This window comes from Spinacia oleracea, chromosome 3, assembly GCF_020520425.1.
Source record: "Spinacia oleracea cultivar Varoflay chromosome 3, BTI_SOV_V1, whole genome shotgun sequence".
Classification (NCBI taxonomy): domain Eukaryota; kingdom Viridiplantae; phylum Streptophyta; class Magnoliopsida; order Caryophyllales; family Amaranthaceae; genus Spinacia; species Spinacia oleracea.
The window spans coordinates 131,691,845-131,715,365 of NC_079489.1; the positions used below are offsets into that span (position 1 = coordinate 131,691,845).

Below are 23,521 nucleotides of genomic sequence, written 5' to 3' on the forward strand. Positions count from 1 at the left end.
GCGACGGAGTTCCTGCTTGATGGGTTTGGAACCTGGAATGAGGGGAATTGTATGCTGACCGATGCTTGGATCAACCCCTGGCATATCATGATAGGACCATGCGAAGACGTCTATGTACTCAAAAAGTAACTTGATAAGATCATCTCGCTCTGCTTGAAAAAGAGTTAAACCAATCTGAACTAGCTTTGAGTCATCGTTGTTAGAAAGGTTGATTTTTTCTGTTTCCTAAATTATGGGCGTCCTAGTTTCATGATTTTCGATAGCTTTTAGAAATTCAAAGTCAGTTTCTTGTAAAGCAAAGTTGTTTGGATTAGGATTGTGTTTTGAATTAGGACTCGAAGAGTAAGTAGAAATTGAAGTGTTATTGAAATCAGCAATCATTACATCGACTATTTTGACTTGAAGCTCGACCTCTAGAGGCTCTTGATTGATGCAAGACTCTAGTTCTAGACACTTAGACTCATTGCTAGACCCAGATCCAGACTCATCCTCAGAATCGGACTTGCTCATCATAGATCCTTCGCCCACAGTAATCTTGAACATTTTGCCATTTGAATTGATTCTTGAAAGGGATTTGAAGCTTGATTTGTAGAAGGTGAGTTGACTGCTCGTTCGATGCCGGCTATGAGTGAGGCTAGGGCTGATGGAGTTCTTTTCAACCTCTCTCCTCTTCGGCGAACCCACATGATTCTTGGACTCCAATTTAGGACACACCACATGATTTAGAACTTTAGAACTTGAACTTCCCGACACATGATATGATATGCATGCAATGAATGAGACCTAGACTTGACTCTAAGTGCCACTCCGAGGATTCGGGATTTTGGATTTTGTACTTGTATTCGGGATTTGCAACCCGTTGGAAATGTTTGAGAGGAGCGTTCATTCTTTTGTGAAGGTTGACTCTTTGCACTAGAACTTGAAATGTCGAAAAAGAATATTTCGACCTATTGAAAATTGGACTTATTTGAAGGGAATTTCAACCCACTCGAGAAATTGGAAATTGGACTGTACTAGGAAATTGAATTTTGTATTATTTCAAGGGAATTTCAACCCGTCAATATTTTTAGGGGGATTTCAACCCATTGGACTTGGAGTATTTGAAGGGAGTTTCAACCCGATTGAAAAGGGACACTACTACATTTTTGATCAGATGCAACGGTATAGAAAAGGCTAATGCGACACCATATTGAGAACCGTTGCAATAGAGAGTGCTAATGTAACGGTCTCTCTAAGCCATTGCAATAGAGGGTCAAATGCGACGGTAAATTAGGCTAATGCAACGGTTTGCCAATTTATATTCCCTCCCATTTTACTTTACTTTCCCGCCTACCATTTTAATTTATTCCCTCCCAAAATTTCCCCAAAATTTCAACACCTGGCCACACACTTATTTTTGGTAAAAAAAAGAAAAAAAAAAGAAAGAAAAAGTAAACACACACGCAAACACTGCTTTCCAATTTTCTAGGAGAGAGATCGACTGGGAGAAAATAGGATCAAGCTTTAGGGTTTCATCAAAATTTTGGGCAAATTCTAACGATTTGGTCTGGAATTCGCAATTAGGGCTCGATATTAATCAAATTTCTTGGCTGCGACATTCTCTCTCACGTCACTTGATTGCTGTTCATAATAATTCGAACAAGTTAAGAGGAGAAATTCTACATAAACCATCTGCTGTTATTCAAGGTATGTAATCGATTCACAATTCAGGTTTGTGTATTAGTATGAATTTTGGATAGTTTTGTGAGGGAAGGTTCGATGTTTGTTCTGTTTTCCCCCTTTTTGTGTGTTGACTTATGGGCTCGTTTATTTTGCTTGAGAATTTGTGTGATATCAATGTTTTATGTGATTGCTGATTAGTAATTTCTGAATCCACATTTTTTGCAAATTTGCAATTTTATGTTTGTTCTTAAGAATGTAGGGTTACATCTGACAGAATAGTAACAAATAAAGCATTCTTGCATTGAATGGGAAATTATGAGATGTTTCTGTTTGAGTACCTCAACATTTGAAGGCTTTTATTGGTCAAAGGAGGACTCTGAATCGTAGTTTGGCAGGGTTACACTTTGTTGATATTTCAGATTATTTGTTTGTGTGAAAGATGAACTGTCAAAGCACCTTTTCAAGTAGATTTAAATACTTTTTCGTGGAGGTACATAAATTTGTGTGGGTACTCCTACATTAGTTGATGCTTAATTTAGTGTTGTGACTTAATCTGGATTTTGTAAAATGAAATTGACAAACATAGCAATGCCTTTTTTTTTCTTTTTAAAGTATTTGATTGAAATCTGAAAGCTTATTGTGACTTAATATCAATATTGATACTTAGCAATATGTTTATTTTTATGTTTGATTGAAATCCAGAATTCATTCCTGGTATGGATAGGGAGTTTTTAGGCTACAAATACCTGCTTGATATGTGGTTTCTTGGATACAGGTTGATAGTGTATGAAGTTCTGTAGTTTACCCTATAATCTTAGGCATAAGGCGTCACTTTCTTTCAGGGAATTTTCGGATTATATCTTAAACTAATGAAGATTAACTTAGCTGCTGATCTTGGCTGCTCTTGTTTAGTACTTGTAGATTTTGATCAGAATGGAATTGAGGCTTCACTGCTGCCTAATAACTTAGTTATGTGTTGGTTAATGTTGAAGGAAATCTTGTAAATAAAACTTAAAATTGTTGCAATTGACGGCTATATTCTTGGTGGTGGATGTAATTTCTTAACGATTGTTATCTTTTGTTACCTTTCTCTCTGAAATCTGAAATCTGCAAGTTGTACTAGTCATATTCCCTAATAGGCAAGTTGTACTGTTCATATTCCTTGACTTTTCGTGGTTTTTGAACAATGTTCTCTTTTCTACGGTGGCTTGTATAGAATTAAAGAATCACTCACACCTCAGGATATGTTTAGCATACTGGATCTCAGTTTTGTGTGTGTATATGTCTTTGACTTAAGTGGTTTCTTGCTGACAATTTTCCCTAGCATTGAGCAAAGTTAATCATTTGTGGTATTTTGTGTTTTTGTATCTGAGTTTAACTATACATAATACAGTTACCTGTATTCACGCATATATAATCTAAATTCTTCGACAAGAAAAAAAAAATTCTGAAATAAAGCTACTGTAGTTGTTTAATATTACTATTATTAGCTGCCTGGATGTCCCAGATTGGGATGCTAGCTCTTAATTAGCAGGTTATATTATTACTACTTATTAGTAATGTGTTAAGTCTGAATTGAAGAATGGTTTCATGATTAGATATTATGAATAGTATGTTCTGCATGCATTATACATTTACTAGGTTAGATTCTGATCATCTGATATGCCTGAAAATGAAAATGGAAATAGTACAGTAATAGGTAAACGTACTTGACTACAACTCTTGAAACTGATCATCTTAGGGCGCTGCTTTTAAGAGAGCTTAATAATTAATCTAACACATAATAGACCTCATTGATCTGCTTTTTTGCTGCTCAAATTATAATATTACTCGAACCTAATACTCGGGTTCCTTGAAATTGACTTGTTAGAGTTGAGAGTTGTTATAATATAAGTTGTTACAATAATATAAGTTGTTGTTTTCTACATTAAATATTTGGTTTTTGTATGACTGGCCAAAAAATTTAAGTTGAAGAGATAGAAAGCTTAGAATATGCTGGGAAATGGTGAACACCTCTATTTTTTTCTTTAACGTTAATGAAATAAGATAGGTGTATTATATAGTTATACGAAGTTAGGCAGCTAATTTATCTATCTATTCTTTTCTTTAATTGAATTTGATTGGTGGTTACCATAATTCTTTTTCTTGTGCTTTTTATTAGAGTTAACACACTTAATTATTACCTTGCGGAAATGGATAATGGAACTAAGGAGTGGTGGATGGCTGCGAAATGGAGTGAAGAGTATGACCGAGGAGTAAACGAATACATTAAAAGGGCCTTTTCTACCAAGTCTGAAGGAAACCAAATTTGTTGTCCATGTGGTAGTTGTCATTATCGTTATTGGTGTGATGAAAAAGTTGTGAGAGATCACCTAGTTTGCAATGGTTTTGTGCCAAGAGCGGACAAGTTGTCAGAATTAGGGATCCACTTTGAAAGAGAAATACCTACTTTGGATGCCGATGAACGGTCGAACCAAGATGATTTGGATGATGATCTAGTAGGGTTGTTACATGATGCACGTGATGCTTTTAGAGAGGGGCCGAATGATGAGGCAAAAAAGTTTTTCCAGTTACTTGAAGGAGGCCAGGAGGAATTGTATCCCGGGTGCAAGACGCATTCAAAACTTTCCTTTATGATCAGACTACTTATCATAAAGTGTGATCATAAGTTGACCAATGGTGCGTATGCTGATATAGCAGACCTCGTAAGGGAGGCGTTTCCTGATGCAAAATTGCCTAAGTCTTTTAATGAAGCGAAGAGTGCTTTAAAGGTGTTGGGGTTGAATTATACTAAGATAGATGCATGCCCCAATGATTGCATGCTTTACTGGGAAGAGAATGCAAATGCCACAAGTTGCCATGTTTGTGATACGCCAAGATGGAAGTCGGTTGATACAGAGAACGACACACCACTTGGAAATGGAAAAATCCATAGGATTCCCAAAAAGATCCTTAGGTACTTTCCAATAAAAAGAAGGTTGCAAAGGCTATTTATGTGCCAAGAGACTGCAAGCTACATGACATGGCATACCAGTGGGCAAGAAAATGATCATCTTTTACAACATCCAGTAGACGGAAAAGCTTGGAAGGAGTTTGATTCTTTGTATCCAAAGTTTGCTGAGGATCCGCGCAATGTCAGGTTGGGGCTAGCTACTGATGGATTTAGCCCATTCAATTCAATGAGCATTGCACATAGTACATGGCCAGTTATATTGATCAATTATAACTTGCCTCCATGGGTGATTATGAAGCCAGAGTTTTTGATGTTAGCTTTACTTATCCCTGGCCCCTCTTCCCCCGGTAATGATATTGACATTTATTTGCAGCCACTAATAAAGGATCTAAAGGAATTGTGGGAGTTTGGGTTGGAAACTTACGATTCTTCAAGCAATCAAAGGTTTGACATGCGTGCAGCTTTGATGACTACCGTTAGTGATTTTCCAGCTTTTGCAATGTTGTCCGGGTGGAGCACAAAAGGATATTTTGCATGCCCTGATTGTCATTATGACACTGATTCTGAGAGATTGCCTTTTAGCAACAAGAATTGTTATAGGGCAACTCGTAGATTTCTTGATCCAGCTCACCCTTGGCGTCATAATAAGAGGAATTTTGACGGAGTGATTGAGGAAAGAAGTGAGCCTATTCCTTTGAAAGGAACCGATGTTGAGTATATGTTGCGTGATTTTCCAAATGAATTTGGAAAGAAGCAAAAGAAAAAGAAGGCTGATGAGGATGATCCAATTCCATGGAGAAAGATGTCCATACTTTTTCAGTTGCCATATTGGAAGCATTGTTCCAATCGCCATAATCTCGACGTAATGCATATTGAGAAAAATGTGTTTGATAATGTTCTTGGGACATTATTAGACATACAAGGGAAGACTAGAGATCATGAAAGTGCTCGTCGAGATTTGGTAAAAATGAAAATCATGCCGGAGCTTCAACCAAAATTGGTAGATGGTAGAGAAGTATTCCCAAGATCTCGCTTTTGGATGTCATTGGAACAAAAACGCAAGTTCTGCCGAGTCATAAAAAATGCTAAGTTACCACAAGGCTATGCTTCTAATCTTTCTCGATGTGTGCAAGTCGAAGATCGGAAAATCACAGGCTACAAGAGCCATGATGCTCATTTTATGATGAATTACTTGCTCCCTATTTCCGTGAAAACAACATTACCCAAAGATGTTGCTACACCGTTGATAAGACTTTGTGGTTTCTTCAAAGGCATATGGAGTAAAACTATTGATCCTCGACATCTCGACAGACTCCATTCTGAGATAGTTGAAGCACTTTTCATGCTTGAGCGGATTTTTCCACCAGCCTTTTTTGACATAATGGTGCATTTACCTGTACATTTAGTGAAGCAAATTAAGTTGGGTGGACCTGTTAGTTCAAATTGTATGTATGGAATTGAGAGGTATCTTCATGAGTTAAAGTTGGATGTTCGAAACAAGGGTCGTCCAGAAGGCTCAATGGCAGAAGGTTACCAAGCTAAAGAATGTATTGCTTTCATTGGTAGACATTTGAAACGATCAAACATATCTACACATGATGTCAATGAGTGCACTGTCTCCCAATCATTTTTACCTAAGATAGGACGTCCTATCAAGGGAAAGGGAAGGACCTCAAAGAAAAAGCATTGTGGACATATGATTGATCGAATTACATGGGCACAAGCACATCGTTATGTCTTATTCAATTGTGATTGTGAGGACGTTGAGAGATACATAAAGTAAGATATCAAACCATAACACAATTTTTTCTATCCTTATGTTTTACATATATATTATCCAATTGTATATTGTTTGAAATATGTTCTTTTTTTAATCACAGTGAACACAAGATGTGTGTAAGCAGTAAACGAAAGAGGAAATGGAATAGTGCACAAGAGCATAACAAGGATTTTATCGATTGGTTTAGGGAAAAGGTTGAGTTGGAAGTTGAAGAAGGTCAAGAAATTATCTCGGACCATCTCATATGGTTATCTAAAGGACCTTCTTTTGTGGCCAAAAAGCATACAGGTTACTCTGTTAACGGATATAGATTCCATACAATGAAGCGTGATGCAAAGTGTGTGACTCAAAATAGTGGAGTCACTCTCACAGCAATAACACATAGCTTTGCGAGTTCTAAAGATCAAAATCCTGTAGTCGGAGACGTCAATTATTATGGTTCAATCCAAGACATTGTTGAGATATCTTATCATGGTCATTTTAGTGTTGTCTTATTTAAATGTGTGTGGTTTCACTCGGAAAAAGATGATGATGAGCTTATTATGGTTAATACGAATAAGAAAATTTCCGAGGGAGAGCCATTTATCTTAGCATCTCAGGCACATCAAGTATTTTTTGTAGAAAATTTAAATAAGGAGGGGTGGCAGTATGCTGTTCAAGTCCCTCCTAGAGAATTGTCTGACGGTATTGAAATTACTTATTGTGTTTCATAGTCTAACTTATTTTTATTTTTTAATTCCTTTCATATATCGTTTTGACCTATATGTACGTGCCTTTTCTTTTTTTAATTCCGGAATTGACTTTGTATTATTTCAAGGGAATTTCAACCCGCCAATATTTTAGGGGGATTTCAACCCATTGGATTTGGAATATTTGAAGGGAATTTCAACCCGCTTGAGAATTGGAATTTGTATTATTTTAGGGGAGTTTCAACCCGTTGGAAGATTGGACTTGTATTATTTTAGAGGAGTTTCAACCCGTGGATAGAATTTGAACTTGTATTATTTCAGGGGATTTTTAACCCGTTGAATGGAATCTCGAACTTGTATTATTTCTGGGGAGTTTCAACCCGATGGAAATGTTTTGAATTTTGTATTGGGGAGCAATGGAAAGCAAGATTTCTTTGTAGCTTGAAGATTAATTTGGAATTTGAATTTGGCTTGAAGCTTGAACTTTGAAATGGAAAGGACGCACTTTGTATGTAGAACATGAGGCTTTGTATTTGGAAAATCCGGCATTATGTCTCCGTGGATTTGAAACATTGAATTTAGGAACTTGAAAGTCCAGCATTATGCCGTTGTGGACTTGGAATCTTGAAGTATAGGACTTTGAGGTTTGAAATATAGAATAGAAAAGTTGGCATTACGACGGCATGAATTTGGAATTTGACCCTTAAAGCTTGAAATTTGGAAGGTCGAGTTGGAAAGTTGGTATTATGCTGGTATGGGCTCGGATATTTGAACTTGAGACTTTGAGATTGGAATTGGCAACTTGAGTTTGAGGTTTGAAGACTTGAATGTTTGAAATAGGAAATCCGGCATGACGCCGTTGGATTTGGGTTTTGAACTTGCAACTTGAAACTCGAAATTTGAACTAGAAAATCCGGCATTATGGCGCTGTTGGATTTGAGGTTTGAGTTTGGAAATGGAAATTTTGACTAGAAGATCCGGCATTATGTGCCGTTGGATTGATTCTTGACTTGAAACTTGCAACTCGAAATTTATATTTAGAAAGTCTGGCATTATGGCGCCGTTGGATTTGGATTTGAAAATTGAGGCTCTAGAAAATTCGGATTTGAACTTGGAACTCGAAATTTGGACTAGAAAATCCGGCATTATGACGCCGTTGGATTTGAACTTTGAAAATTGAGGTTTGGACTTGAAAATTTGAATTGAATTTGAAACTCGAAATTTGGACTAGAAAATCCGGCATTATGACGCCGTTGGATTTGAACGTTGACTTGAAAACTTGAGGTTTGGACTTGAAAATCCGGCATTATGACGCCGTTGGATTTGAACTTTGAATTTGAAACTTGGAATTTGGACTTGAAAATCTGGCATTAAGACGCCGTTGGATTGAATTTTGAATTTGAAATTTGGAATTTGGACTTGAAAATCCGGCATTATGACGCCGTTGGATTGAATTTTGAATTTGAAACTTGGAATTTGGACTTGAAAATCCGGCATTATGACGCCGTTGGATTGAATTTTGAATTTGAAACTTGGAATTTGGACTTGAAAATCCGGCATTATGACGCCGTTGGATTGAATTTTGAATTTGACATTTGTGCGTGAGGCGTGTTTAAAGACCCTAAAATCGGCGATTTAGATGCATGAGGTTTGAATGATGCTCCTAGGGGTTTGGCTTCCTAGTTGGAGGCTAATTGGTTTTGGCAAGCTAGAACTCGAGGTTAGCCGTTCACGCATGCAAAGACGCCCACACAATGCACAAGTAGCACGTTGTCACACTAGTCATGAATATGAATGCGAAATGCAAAGTTCTCAACCTAAGGTCGGTCTAAGTTTTATATGATTCAAGTGGTCGGCTTTGGGTGTCAAAAGGTACTCGGCTAAGAGACGGATTCGGCGACAAGGTTTCACATCCGCCTAAGGGACGTGTGTGTCGGCAGACGGCCTCCATACTTGACATCGGGAATGTCAAGTAAATGCCAAGTTTCGGTAGGCGCGGAAATGGTCACACACTTTGGTCGGGAACCGTATGGAGAGTCACCATTTCGTTGCCCCCGGGGCTAGCGCGAATGTAGAACACATACGTTTCGGAAAAGGTAGAAATTCATTTTGAACAATATGGTTTTCGAAAAATGCATGAAATGCCTAGAAATTGAAATTGAAATCGTACTTGAATTTGTATTTGTAAAGCTCGTTTTTCGGCACTTGTTCACGAGGTTTGGGAGCGTCCTTCCAGATTCAAAAATAGACTAACTCCCAACACGAAAAGTTGAGCAAAAGTGGCGACGAGCCCCTGTGAGCCACTGTCCTGGATGCAGGCAGTGGCGTTGGGCGCAGGGGCTGCGCCTGGCGCCAGTGCTGGCATCCAGTACTTAAGCAGATCAGTGGCTTGTTGCTCGAAATCTGCCCGCATTTTTGAATTGAAATTAGTAGAGTCCCCAGCGGAGTCGCCAGAATTGTAGGGGTTTTTTTTTTGCAAAAACTTGTTTCCCGTTCTACAAGAGGGGTGGTTCTTTAGAAAACCGTAGAATTTTTGTACCTCGAAGGAGTCGCCACCAAACATTGTTTAAAGTCTCATTTGGAAAGACCGCAAGTGACTCTATTTTGGGTAAGGCTTTGAATCCTTGAAACGGATGGGTGAGATCCGGGCACGGGAACAAAAATGCTTATTCTGCGAGCTTTAGAAATATTCAAGTACGTTGGCACAACATTTTTTCGAAAATATACCCTAGATTAGACTATGTGGGTTTGAATTTAGAGCAAATTGAATCTCTAATTGTATGGTGGTCACTTTTGCTTTAAAGATTGATTTAAGGAACCTAAGGCCGGTTTGTCCAAAAATATCTTTGTTAAACGTGATGTAACCTTTGCATTTTGTTGTATTTAGCATGTTGGTGATGAAAGCAATAAAGGAAATAAAGCAACATCACAATACTAAATAAAGTGCGGAATTTGTAAATACAAGACCCCCTAGAAAAGGACTAGGGAGTAGGTCCACATTGCCTAGAAAGGGACTAGGCAAGTAAAGATGCGGAATTGAAAGTGCGGTATTGAAATTGCGGTATTGACATTGCGATATTGAAATTGCGGTATTGAAAGTGCGATATTGAAATTGCGGTATTGAAAGGTGAGATATTGAAATTGCAATATTGAAAGGTGCATAATTGAAATTTGTACTTGGGAACATGAGATTCGAACGCCAAGCGGCTCCTTAAAAATAAGTGCGCCCGACACGAATTCAAAGCCAAAAATCTCAACTTGGGAGAGGTTGCTCAACCCAAATATCCTAGATTTTGCATGTTAAACTTGAACTTGAAAGCTTGAATATTGAAGTTTTGAACTTGAAATAATTGAAGTTTGAACTTGAAATGATTGAAATTTGAACTTGAAATGATCCTAGTTTAGGGAAATAACCATGAACAACCCTAAACATGGTGGGATCTTGAAAATTGAAAACTTGTAAACTTGTATATTGAAAATGGAGTTTTGAATCTCAAAAGACTAAACCTTTAAATGTTAAAAGGTGTCATCTTTGATTACCCCATGTTTGAAGGTGATTCTAATCCAAGAGGTGATTGTAAACAACTTGGACATCCTCGAATCTTGAAAATTTGTATTTTGTATTTTGAAAAAGTTTGTATTTTTGGAAAACATGTATGATTGTTGCAAGTGGTGTTTTTTAATGATTAAAAACACCAAACAACTTGGGCATCCTCGAATCTTGAAAATTTGTATTTTGTATTTTGAAAAAGTTTGTATTTTTGGAAAACATGTATGATTGTTGCAAGTGGTGTTTTTTAATGATTAAAAACACCAACTTGCTAATCATTTGGAAATCACAGTAACATAGTTGATTAGAATGGGATTTGGATTTACCTAGTTAGGTTTAGGCAAGAGCTCCCAATTGCTTTTGAATTTAGGAATTTTGTATGTGTTTTTGAGGAGTTTTTGAGTTGTATTTTGAGGCGTAATGTCGAAATTACGACGTTGTATTGTTGTTCTCCTCCCCATTATGCTGAAAATGAGGGGTATTTATAGAAGGAATGGGTGCAAGACACCAGCACACGTCAGCGCAGGGCACTGGTGACGTGGCTTGAATGCCGCCAAAGCAAGGACGGGGAATCCGTCCTTGTTTCGTCTTGTAGTGTTGTACCTGTTATACGAATAGTACTAGGTTTGGCGTTTTGTATTTGCTTGGAGGTTAAGGAACCGTTTAGCGTCTAAAAATAAGCATTTCTCGGGTTTTGAATTCCGGTTTTACGGGACGGGGCCCGGCATGCTCGGTTTTGTGGGTCGGCGCCCGAATTTGACTTGCCTTATATGATTTTGAGTGGAAAAGGCCTAGTAACTCCAATGGGATGGTCTACTAGATGAGTTTGTACTTGGATTTTGAAATTGGATTTGGAAAGTTGCATTTTGTACTGAGAACCGAAAGGGGAACGGTCTCGGGGGTTGGATTTTGGATCTTGAATTTTGGAAGCATTCTTAGCAATTGGGATTTCCGCCTGGAGTTATTCCAAACACCTAACAAGGATAATGGTATCGTCATCATTCCAAAGGGGAGACACAAATTAGGCTTCTACACTAAGCTTGTTAATTATACAACCTAATTTGTAATTGTAATTAATTTGTTGAAATTCGAATAATTTAGAATTTGATTTGTTTTTCATAATTAATTAACAATTTAATTAGGTATCCATGATTAAAAACCACCATAAAAATTGTTAAATTTGATAAATTTTAAATTTTTATGACCTAGACTTGAATCCATGATAATCGGAAATTAATTTGAATAATAAATTTTCGATTTTTCGCCCTAAATTTATGAAATTAATATGTTTTATTAATTTTTCGATAAATTTAAATTAAAAAGTTTTGATTTTTATATAATCCGCTCATAAATCTTGCACGCACAAAGCAAGGGAGCTCGTCGCCCATGCGGTACGAGTTCAGCGAGCAAGCAAGCGTGGCATGTGCGCAAGGCAGTGGGTCTGCCTAGGCGATGTGTGCTACGAGCATAGGCGGATGGGGCGAAGGGGCAAGGCACAAGCGAGACGAGGCACGCGAGCAGGGAGCAAGCGTTGCTCGCCCAGCGAGCAAGCCAGAACACAGCGAGCAAGCCAGAACACAGCGAGCAAGCAGGCTGCGCGCATGCGTGGATTGCTGGGCTGGCTGCGTGTGCGTGTGGCCTGCTCGTGCCTTGCTATGCGATCAGTCGAAGGGCGCTGCTGCCTTGTGAACTCGACGGGGCATGGGCGTAAGCCCATGGCCTCGTCTTGATCCGATTGATGCGCTTTGAATTTAATTTTAAATTTTTAGTTAGAAAACGATTTTAATTAATTTTAAAATTCGTAATTTAATTTTTTCTCGGAATTTACACTAGTAGAAAAATCTTCAAAAGTGGCCTATTAAAGGTTGCTCTTGTTTGACAAGTGCATCCTTTGACAAGAAGAAAGTTAAAAAAAAAATCAAAAATTAAACATTTCACTCCTCCTTCGTGGGAAGCGCAGCTCTTAGAACTGCTGCACCCTTTGCTCTCTCCTTTCTCGCTGCTCCCCTAAACCCAAACAACTTCACAGGCGACGCCTCTGGTCAACTTCACCGGCGACGCCTCTGCTCGTCTTGATTTGGGGTTTTCTTAATATGAGCTTATCCAAATTTCTCTCCTCAAGTTCTGAATTTTTGGTTTTGTTCGAAATTTTTGGTTTTTGTTTGATAATTTTTCTATTATCTGCAATTTTTTGTGCAAATTGTTATGCGAATTATTGCTCAATTTATCTATGACTTACAGAGGATTTTGCTGCGAATTAATTCGATTTATTATGCAAAAATATGTAGATTATTGTGCGAATGTATGCTGATTATTCCTCGAATTTTGTTGTGCATATAATTTATAAATTATACGAATTTAGTTTGCGATTTTGTTGCGAATATTGTTTTTGAATTTGACTATGAATTTCTAGGGCTTAAGGAGGTTTTAATTGGGTTTTTTTGAGGATTTTGGTTGTTGTGATTGCTGATGTTTTTTATGTTTGCTTGTTTCTATGGTAGATTATAGTTTTTTTTTTTGTTTTGTGTCATCGGCTTGACGTTAGAAGAGACGTTTATGGTATTGTAGATGCATATCCCGTGGCTCCCTTGGCATCACTACATCATCTTGTTGATGCAAAGCCATTGTTTCCAGGTGAAAATCAGGTGGACTCTCTAAGAAGGTTGTTGCAGTGATACCAAGGGAGGTTCCCTTCGGCCTTTAGACTCGATGATGAAACGTATTTGTATATCGGGTTCATTGTTTGTATGATGGTTAAGGCCATTCAGTGAGATTAACAACAGATATTGCTCTGAGTCTGGTGGTGACTGCTTGGACGAAGTCAAGGAGATTGGTGAAGGTAAAACTGTAAGCACATATACGGGGCCGCTGCTGCTCTGTCGGTGGAGAATATTGCAGTATCTCCTTTAAAGACCAGTCTTGAAAGTGGATGAAGGTTTATTTCCTTGCTCTTTTTTCTTGGAATATAGAAAGAAGAAAATTTCTTGCTTATCGATTTTCTCTCTGTTGTGCATTGTGCATTTTAGCTACTGTGTGTTGAGTAATTTGAGTAAATGATCATATTTTCAAAAACGAAGAATGAATTATTATGACCTTGAAGGGGTGGAGTTAAAAGCTTATTAACAGGGGTTTGCATTAATATGAAACTGATTTATTTTAATTTAAGTGTCATTGTTTTAAGTTTTTATTCCATGATTTTGGGAGTACAAAAAACTTAGCAGTAGCTCACATTATAGGACTGTTCACTCTTTTTTTTTTTTGATATTTGGATCTATTTTCTTCACGATCTGTTGCTCGGTGGTAGAGTTTGTTCATGATCTAACCACATACAGGGCAATCCATCTCCAACTTAACACATAATGTGTAGCATTTTGAGACTTATTTGTAGTTGCAACAGATTTACCTAATTCGTGGTTCGCTAGGGGTACGAGTTTGGGTTCGCGATTCGTGGGTTGGCTGGTTTTAGGTTCGCAAGAGGGGTTTGAAAAACTTTTTTCTAGGTCTTGGTCCGATGTACCATCAGTAGCACATTCCAGATAATAGTTCAGGGTAGAAGGACGGGGTTGAGTAAATCTGGTGACTGTTTTAGAGAACTTTGGTGCCTATAATTTGTTATGTTATATCTTAAGAACATTACAGTACCTTGTAAAAAAATTGAAGAAAGAAGTTGCAGTTTGTGTAATCGTGAGTTGGATGAGGTAGAATTAATTTCATTCTTCTGATTTTAATGGGAATTAAAGTTGCAAACTTCCTTTAATTTCAATTGTAGCTTAGATAATTTTTGGTCCTCGAATGCGATTAATGATTCATGCAAAGCTCGCCTCTTATATGTGTATCTATCTTAATTTTTTTTTAATTGTATAAAGTCTTATTCATTTGTCTGTTTGCCTCCAACTCTTACTTAAACAATGTCCACACCCCCATCATTTGTTACTCATATAAATTCAATCTCATCTGCAGATGGAGCCACCAAATTGCTCATGGTTATCTTAGCTTTGCAGTTTCTGTGTGTGTTCTGTTCCGAGGGAAACCAGTAGCTGCTGCTGTGGTAAATAGGTCTTTCTTTTCACAACAATTGATTATGTTTGCATTAGATTTGGTTTTAGTAGAGATTCTTAACATCCTTCCTGTGCTTCGAGAATGTTATGCATGAATATACTCTGACTGTCTGACATTCTAAACTATCCTGTTATGTGTCAGGTGTTTGCAACCTATGCAATGGTGGTGTGAAGTTTGTTTGTGACAATGACCGCAATAGGTTGGTTTCTTCCGTTGCTCCTCCAAGATCTTTACCTGTTTCCTTATGAAGTTACTTATATATATATATATATATATATATATGCTTATGTCTATAACAAATGAAAAGGAATCTTTGCTTAGTGCATATGCTAAAAGTATGATCATCTGATATTTACATGGTTTCGGGTAGAAAAAATCTGTAGATGTAAGATTAATTGTTTTATATTGGGTATTATTGCAGGAAAATCAGATATGAAGCTCTACAAAGTGAAGCAGGAAAGAATTTGTTAAGGAGATCAGGAAGAGCTCCTGATGATATATCAAGTGTTGTCCTGGTTGAAAAGAGAGGTACGAGTTTGTTTTGAGAATATACGAGTTACTTGGCCTATTGATGACAGTATACGGAAGTGTTGTGACAGGTTGTTGTCAACGCTCCTGTATGTAGCTGCTGCTGTAATGCTGCAATGAGCTGTTGTAGGTTGTTCGTTGCAGTGGCCTTGGTTGCTGTATGTGCTCAATAAATCTTGGTCTTTAGCTGAAAATTTTATTTTAAAAACTATGAATCGTGAAGACCATGCATTTGTAGTTAGTCTGAATTTGCTTCCCTTTTAACTTTCAGTCTATCTTTTTATAATATTATTATAGATGATGTTGACACCCGTGCTATCACCCGTATATTGAGGGAAGATGGGAGTCTTATTGGTGTGCTGAGCACATAAGAAACAAAATCAGACAACCAACGACTCTTAGAAATGGCTCGTTCTAGGACATTGTCGGTAATATTTTCTTCCTGCTGAGTTTGGAAAAGGCAAACTGTAAATTTTGCTTTAATGTTGGGATTACAATTTTGCAGGTGTTTTTGATAAGTGGTGTTTCTTGCCAAGCTCCTTAAATGGGTTAATAAAACTGACGATGAATGGGAATTTAATACAAACGGCAGAACTGGGGAAACTTTTAAGGTCTATGCTTTGTTGTTATTGCTATATTTATTATGACCATATAAATAATCATATGAATCATGAAAAACGTTTAGAATATGGAAATAGGTTAGTTTGTTGGTAGTTGGGATCGAAAATGCCATTTTGGGCCATAAATGACCTATATCGACCCAAATGACCCATAGGCGTGGATAACGAACAAGAAATGAGTCTTATAATCATATAACTAATCATATGAATCATGAAAACGTTTAGAATATGGAAATAGGTTCGTTTGTTGGTAATTGGGATCGAAAATGCCATTTTTGGCCATAAATGACCTATATCGACCCAAATGACCCTTAGGCGTGCATAATGAACTTGAAATGAGTCTTATAATCATATAACTAATCATATAAATCATGAAAAAGGTTTAGAATGTGGATATAAGTTCGTTTGTTGGTAGTTGGAATCGAAAATGCCATTTTTGGCCAAAAATGACCTATATAGACCCAAATGACCCTTAGGCGTGCATAACGAACTTGAAATGAGTCTTATAATCATATAACTAATCATATAAATCATGAAAAATGTTTAGAATGTGGATATAAGCTCGTTTGTTGGTAGTTGGGATCGAAAATGCCATTTTTGGCCATAAATGACCTATATCGACCCAAATGACTCATAGGCGTGCATAACGAACTTAAAATGAGTTTTATAAACATTTAACTAATCATATGAATCATGAAAAACGTTTAGAATATGGAAATAGGTTCGTTTGTTGGTAGTTGGGATCGAAAATGCCATTTTTGGCCATAAATGACCTATATTGACCCAAATGACCCATAGGCGTGCATAAAGAACATGAAATGAGTCTTTTAATCATATAACTAATCATATGAATCATGAAAAAGGGTTAGAATGTGGAAATAGGTTTGTTTGTTGGTAGTTGGTTTCGAAAATGACATTTTTTTGCCATAAATGGCCTATATCGACACAAATGACCCTTAGGCTTGCATAACGAACTTGAAATGAGTTTCATAAACATATAACTAATCATACGAATCATGAAAAAGGGTTAGAATGTGGAAATAGTTCGTTTGTTGGTAGTTGGGATCGAAAATGCCATTTTTGGCCATAAATGACCTATATCGACCCAAATGACCCATAAGCATGCATAACGAACTTGAAATGAGTCTTATAAACATATAACTAATCATATAAATCATGGAAAATATTTAAAAAGTGTACTTAGGTTCATTTTTTGATATTTGAGATCGAAAATGCTATTTTTGGCCAAATATGATCTATATCGAGCTAAGTGAGCCTTACATGTGCATAAAGAACTTGAAATGAATCTTAGTACACTCAGAAAGTTGTTTTCGCGAACAATATAATTTCTGTTTTCACATATGAAACTTAATTTAATTTATTGGTTTGCATGTACGTTGTTATTTTAAAGGTTTTCACAACTCCAAGGGAGGGGCTCTTCACCAAAGAGGAGTTGGATGAAGTTCGAGACAAGTGGGCTACTTACTTCAATGATTGTGAATTACCCTCAGTGTAATAATTAGAGCAGGCTTGTAGTTATTCGTGACTCTTACATTATTTTGTTATTTATCGATTTGATTAATTACATTTGAATTAATTCGGAAATATCATTGGAAATTTGAAATTTATATCATTTTTGAGGAATGTCAAGATGATGTTTGGTGAAACAGTATTCTATAAATTATAATACCGAATTTTATATTGCAAAATATCTGGAATTATATTGCAGATTTTTTTTTAAAAAAAAAAAAAATTAACTCAAAAGTTGCCCTTGTTTACAACAAGAGCAACTTATGTGAATCTTATAAGTTGCCCTTGTTTAAAACAAGAGCAACTTATGTGAAGCTTATACGTTGCCCTTGTATGCGACAAGGGAAACTTATAAGTTTCACAAAAGTTGCCCTTGTTGCAAACAAGGGCAACTTATAAGATTATAAGTTGCCCTTGTTAGGGGCAACCTTTGATAATTTCACAATAGTGACCCCCTGCAAGGGGGTCGAAAAAGCACGAGGCTAATGCGTGACCTCGTCCCTCGTGGGTGTGACGCTTCTTTTTGTCAAATCAAGTGTAATTGGATTTCCTGTGAGTTTACACCCAATTGACTAGTAATATAGGAGTCGCCATTCAGTTTTTAACGACAATGAGAAAAACTGACAAAACCCGGTTATCGTGACATAAAGGGAGTGCAATTATGTTTGACCACGACGGCCGTAGGTTCCCTTATGATCCCTGGTGGTGGGGATCGCTCAACGTACACCCGCAGGGTAGAGATTGAGGGTTCGGGGGACTGTAACTACCGAGAAGAGTACTCGCTCTTCGATAACTCCAGAGGCAGGATATCCTTACTAGCTCAGCATAAATAATTGAAGGGACATGTGTTAACTATTAAACTAATCTGAGTTGATTTTATCAATATGCAACATATAGTACTAGATCGAGCGCGATTATCTGATTTAGATTGTTTTAAGGGAACTAGCATGATAATCCAATTTCCCAAAAATATCATATTTATTAAGCGTGATCGAATAATCAGATTAAGTATATTAACAGTTCATAAAAGGGCGAGGAAAGCAATTAAATCATAGAAAAGGGACACATTACGACGCACCCTTGAGAGGTGCGTCACGGTTCTCAGAAAACTAACCACTTTGACTTTGCTATTTCTCCTTTTATTTAACGAATCCCAAATTATGGGACGGGATACGTTCTGTTCGATTTATGGATCGATTGCGACAGAACGCGTGATCAGTTTTGCAGCGTGAGGCTTAGGCTTAGGGGTTCAGAGTCAATACTCAGAATAATAATTGAGTGTTGTTGTGTCATTTTCACGTTGAACTTAAGGCCCTATTTATAGAAAAGAGTTCGTGGAAAGATAGAATTGCAGAACTCTAATCCACGAGGAATTAGGAAAAAGCACGTACCAGGTATTTTCAGCGCCCAGGCCTGGGCGCCGAAGATTTCGGCGCCCAGAGCCAGGCGTTGAAAATAGGATCTGGGCTGTTTTTCTTAGTCAGATTCAGATTCCTAGAATCCGGAGTATTTGAGATTTAATTGAGTCTTTTAGTGCGTATTAACCTTGTGACGGGATGCGTCTGGGCCCGTTACGAACTCTAGGCTCGTTAGGATTTTAATTAATACGTGACTCTTATTTTCGAATCATATTAGGAATAGGATTCTCTCGCAATTTCTATCTCATTTAGGATTAATGTTGGAGTGCAACACCTAATTCTGACAGGTTTCTATCTTTTATGACTTGCCACTTTTAACAACTACCCATTACGGCAGTTACTATTTTTAGCAGGTTTCCATAAATAGCAGGTTTCAGGTGAAATGAAAAGGGGAATTGAGATTCGTTATTTTATAGGAGATGCGTTGTCAAGTGGAGATTTACGTTTTCATCATCGAACCTTCCCTTTCGGGAATGGGGACAAAAGTAGGTGTCCACAGTTAGCCCCCACTTTGACTGAGTCTTGGAGTAAGACGATGGTCAAAGTATTAGACGGAGTGCGTCGCACAAGCCATGGTGACCTGTTTTGGCGAGGGTCTCACGAGCCCCCGAGTGATAACATTTGACTTAAGGGTCATCACTTGAAGTGTCGACATATCCCTCACGTGTCATTGGGATTTGTCAACGGATAGTATAGAAACTTCCTCACTTTGTCATTGGAAGGATCTAAAGAAGTGAAGAAACTCCCTCACTTTGTCATTGGGAGTAGCTACAGATGTTTTCGAAATCAAAGCTATAAAGTGTAATTGGGCCTGGCCAAGCCCAATCACGAGGTAAAAAATGTTTTTAAAGATTCTCATTTTCAGGGCTAGCTAAACGAGAAAACCCCCTTGTTTTTATGGGACGTAAAACGAAGGAAAATCCAGCACATCGTTCTTTTTTGGAAAAACGGAAAACCAGAAAAAGTTATCGCTGCAGCGACTAAGGACCTGCGCGGTTAGTGACGCAGACCCCGCCGGCTAAAGATGGCGAGCCTGTCCGCTAAGGGTGGACGCCCCGTCCGAAAGAAGTGGACGAATCTGTTTTGAAGTTTGAAAATAAGGACCTACGCGGCTTGTGACGTAGACCCCGCCGGCTAAAGATGGCGAGCCTGTCCGCTAAGGGTGGACACCCCGTCCGATAGAAGTGGACGAATCTATTTTTGAAATTTTAAAAATAAGGACCTACGCGGTTTGTGACGTAGACCCCACCGGCTAAAGATGGCGAACCTGTCCGCTAAGGGTGGACACCCCGTCCGATAGAAGTGGACGAATCTATTTTTAAAATTTTGAAAATAAGGACCTACGCGGTTTGTGACGTAGACCCCGCCGGCTGAAGATGGCGAGCCTATTTTAAATTTGAAGACATTATTTTTCGAAAACTGAGGATCTGCGCGGCTAGTGACGCGGACCCCGCCCGCTGAGGGTGGGCGAGCCCATTTTGAATTTCTTGCTTTTTCATTTTGCCTATGTAGGAGGGTTTTTTGCGATTACAACCTGTTGGTGGGTCGCAATATTTCCCGATTAGGTGTGTCCTATAAGTGGGTCCACACTGTGTATACTTCATAACGTCTTTTAATCATGTTTCGGGTCGAGCTCGTATGTGAGAGCGACCTTTCATAGTGGTGTGCTATTTTGGCAAAGTCGTGGGGTGCAACTTGAGTAAAGAAATCGACAATTTTCATGTCGAATGAATATGGCAGGGTCCTATAGAAGTCAGGGGCCTTTTTGGGTCGGGGATCATTTTCGGCGCCCATGCCTGGGCGTTAAAGATTTCGGCGCCCAGCGCTGGGCGCTGAAAATGAATTATGGTGAGGTTTCTTTATGACACAGTTGGCCTCTTGTTCATTCGTTTATTTCACTTGGAAGTTCTATGTATTCTCTTTTCTTTTGTTTTTTCTTTATTTTTAGAACGTGATGATTTTCTTGAGAAGTCGTAGCCGATTGGTGGACTACGGTGCTTGTCGCTTTGGGGCGATTATTTTAAGGAACTGTTGCTCTTAAGGCGTACAGTTATTGCAATAGTTGGGCGAGTCTATATGGCCCGAGGAACATACCTTGAGGCGTAAGACTTTAACCGCTCTTGTTGTTGTATATTTTTCCTTTTGAACGCACTCGTGAATGTTCGATACTTAGAATGATGATATATATGTGCGAACGAGCGTTCATAGAATGGCCGTTGTGTGCGGTCCATTAATTAGTTTGCTTGAATCTTTTTTTTTTGAGCAATGACTGATTTTGAATAGTTTGCTTAGAAGCTTGACAGGGTTCAGGCCCATTCATGAAGTGGGCTCAAACATCGTACCCTTTCGATTGTTCAAACATTTGCTTCGAGATTTTTTTATATTTTGCTATGGTTGTTTCGTAGCTTGGAGCCCCCAAGTATGCATGTTGGGATGCTTCCTTTTGGCGTACGATATTTGTAGGTTCTTTCGAGAAAGGTGCCTTGGGGTTCCGCTCGTGTAGGTGCGAGCTATCCCTTCCGTGGTAGGTAATATTTTGCTACCTTTAATCCTTAATGTAGAAGTCGTGTGGCTTGCATTTTGAATTTGGGCGATAAGTAGTCTTTACCTCTTTTACACATGCTTTTGGTTGTGCCTGCATCAGTGCAATATGCCTTACTCTCTCTCTGTTTTTTAGACTTGCACCGTGGGATGGTTGAACTTATGGTTCGACGTAGGCTTGTGTGGCCTAACAGTTTGTCTTAGAACATTCCTCCAGGCGTTGGGATATCATTATTATTTTTTTTGCTTTGGAGTACTTCGTCACGCCTCGTTAAGGTGCTCGAACAAGTGTAGCACCTTCCGCGTGGGTGTACACGGCTTATTACTTCGTTCGATGCGAGGATTCATAGATGTCCCTTTTTTATTTTTATATCTGGGCAAAACTTGGCTAGCAGAAAGATACAGCGCCCAAGCTGGGGCGTTAAAGATATTGGCGCCCAGCTCTGGGCGTTGAAAATGATTTCTGGGTATATTTTGACAGTTCTTGTCCTTGATTTTTTTCTTTCGCTTTTGCTTTGGAAAGAGGTAGACTGTGTAACGGGCGCTTGTAGGGCGAGCGTTATGTGCAGTAGTTTGATCGGAGTTTTGGTGACTCGTGATTTTCAGTTACCCTTGTTAGTGGTATGACTTTATATATTCTAAGTAGTGCTTAGAATTTGGGAGGGGTTGTAGCCATTCTGAGGTTCGTTTTACACGATCAAACCTTAGGATTGTGCCCTTATGACGTGTGTATAGCATTAGCGTCGAGAATTTGCGATAAAATCGTCATTTCGAGCATTTTTAGAGTGTTTTTCTCAAGCCTCCAACTGTAGCTACGGGATGGGCTTGGTGCTATGATGCTTTGTGTTTATGCCAAAATTCGTATGGGGGCGACTTTCGGCTAGGATCGACACTAACTAAGCAAAGAATCAACGACACAAATAAAGAGACACGACACAGAGGAGTGTTGACGCGGAAAACCCAGGAATAAGGTAAAAAACCGCGGATAGCTATGAGGCTATCAATCCACTAAGTGTTCTATATGATTGTTTATGCTCTTCTTTCTGAGAATTGATATTAAAAATCTAAAGTACAATAATGAATGCTGAAACAGTTGATAGCTTAAGAGTTTGAGTGCTTGAGTCAACGTCCTTTGCTTGTCATCATCTTCGTCCTTTTATAGGATATTCTCAACGGTCTAATCGGTTGAGAGAATCCCACAAAGATAGGAGTATCTTTGTCACACGTCTCTTCAGTCTTCAACCGCTTCCGCGCTTCTCGCGCATGTCGTTAGTCATGATCAAACGTTAGAACAGTTATGTCGTTAGTCCTTAAAGTGGGATAACAGTTTGCCCCCAATTGTGAATTTGCGGAGTCACACAGAGCAAAAGAAACAATTCAAATTTAAAAAACCGTCTCCAACTGCCTAATTCGTGGGATAAAACCGTTCAGAATTCTAGAGTAATAAATACCAATTCACGACATGCAATAAAGTTCTTCACACCAAGTTTCTTCAAAAAATTTCTAGATCCGAAAGCAGGAGAGAGAAGAGGGAGAAAGCGAAGTCGATTTTCGTACTGAGTTTGTTCGATTTCAGGTAAAATTTGCTTTCTTTTTCGATTTTCTTGTAGATTTTTGTAAGTGAGATGGGTAGATCTAAGTCGGTTGTAGCGAGAGGAAAGGGGGAGTCGAGTTCCACTCGGGTTAAGTCCCTTAACCCGATATATTCTACTGTGGCGGATCCGGCGGCTTTTGTTGAACTTGCTGGTTTGCCGCCGTCGGCGGAGGTGAAGATTCCCGGCTCGGATGAGGAAGCCTTTGACTGTCCAGAGGGGTATGTGGTTATGTATGAGTATCCGTTCACAATTGGCTTCAAATTTCCTTTCACTCCTCTAGTTAGGTCCTTTATCGAGGTTTTCCATTTGAGCCCGGGTCAGTTGATGCCCCAGATATGGCGGGTTTTCACGGTGGTGCACGGAGTTACTGCGAACTGGCGTACGCCGTTTGACCTATCTGACTTGATGTACACTTACGACCTAGCATTGCAGAAGTGTTGTAGGTATACCTTGGTTACGAAGAAGGGGAAGACGAACCTAGGTGTTGGTTTAGGTGTGAACGACAGGGGTTGGCAGAGTCGTTTTGTCTTTGTAGGCAAAGATTCTCTGGGAGATAAAGGGCGGTTTCTAGTCGAGGGATGGACGACGGAAGGTAA

General features: G+C 38.6%; 1 protein-coding gene across 16 annotated transcripts; it reads left to right on the forward strand.

The window, feature by feature from the left end:
- The first annotated feature begins 1,341 nt into the window (after nucleotides 1-1,341).
- Nucleotides 1,342-17,508, forward strand: LOC110780211 (uncharacterized). 16 transcript variants are annotated; one of them, XR_008931069.1, is made up of 9 exons: nucleotides 1,378-1,686; nucleotides 13,269-13,569; nucleotides 14,595-14,682; nucleotides 14,835-14,892; nucleotides 15,115-15,221; nucleotides 15,293-15,379; nucleotides 15,493-15,649; nucleotides 15,727-15,832; nucleotides 17,253-17,508. XR_008931069.1 is itself a non-coding variant. In XM_021998072.2 (3 exons), the coding sequence occupies exons 2-3, from the start codon at nucleotides 3,855-3,857 to the stop codon at nucleotides 7,106-7,108; spliced, it is 3,153 nt and encodes a 1,050-aa protein (XP_021853764.2). In that variant the 5' UTR covers nucleotides 1,342-1,686; nucleotides 3,824-3,854; the 3' UTR covers nucleotides 7,109-13,188. The 16 variants fall into 16 exon arrangements, 1 of the variants encoding a protein (XP_021853764.2); XR_008931068.1 differs by having other exon boundaries at nucleotides 1,379-1,686; nucleotides 15,519-15,649; XR_008931067.1 differs by having other exon boundaries at nucleotides 15,293-15,649.
- Nucleotides 17,509-23,521: the final 6,013 nt, after the last annotated feature.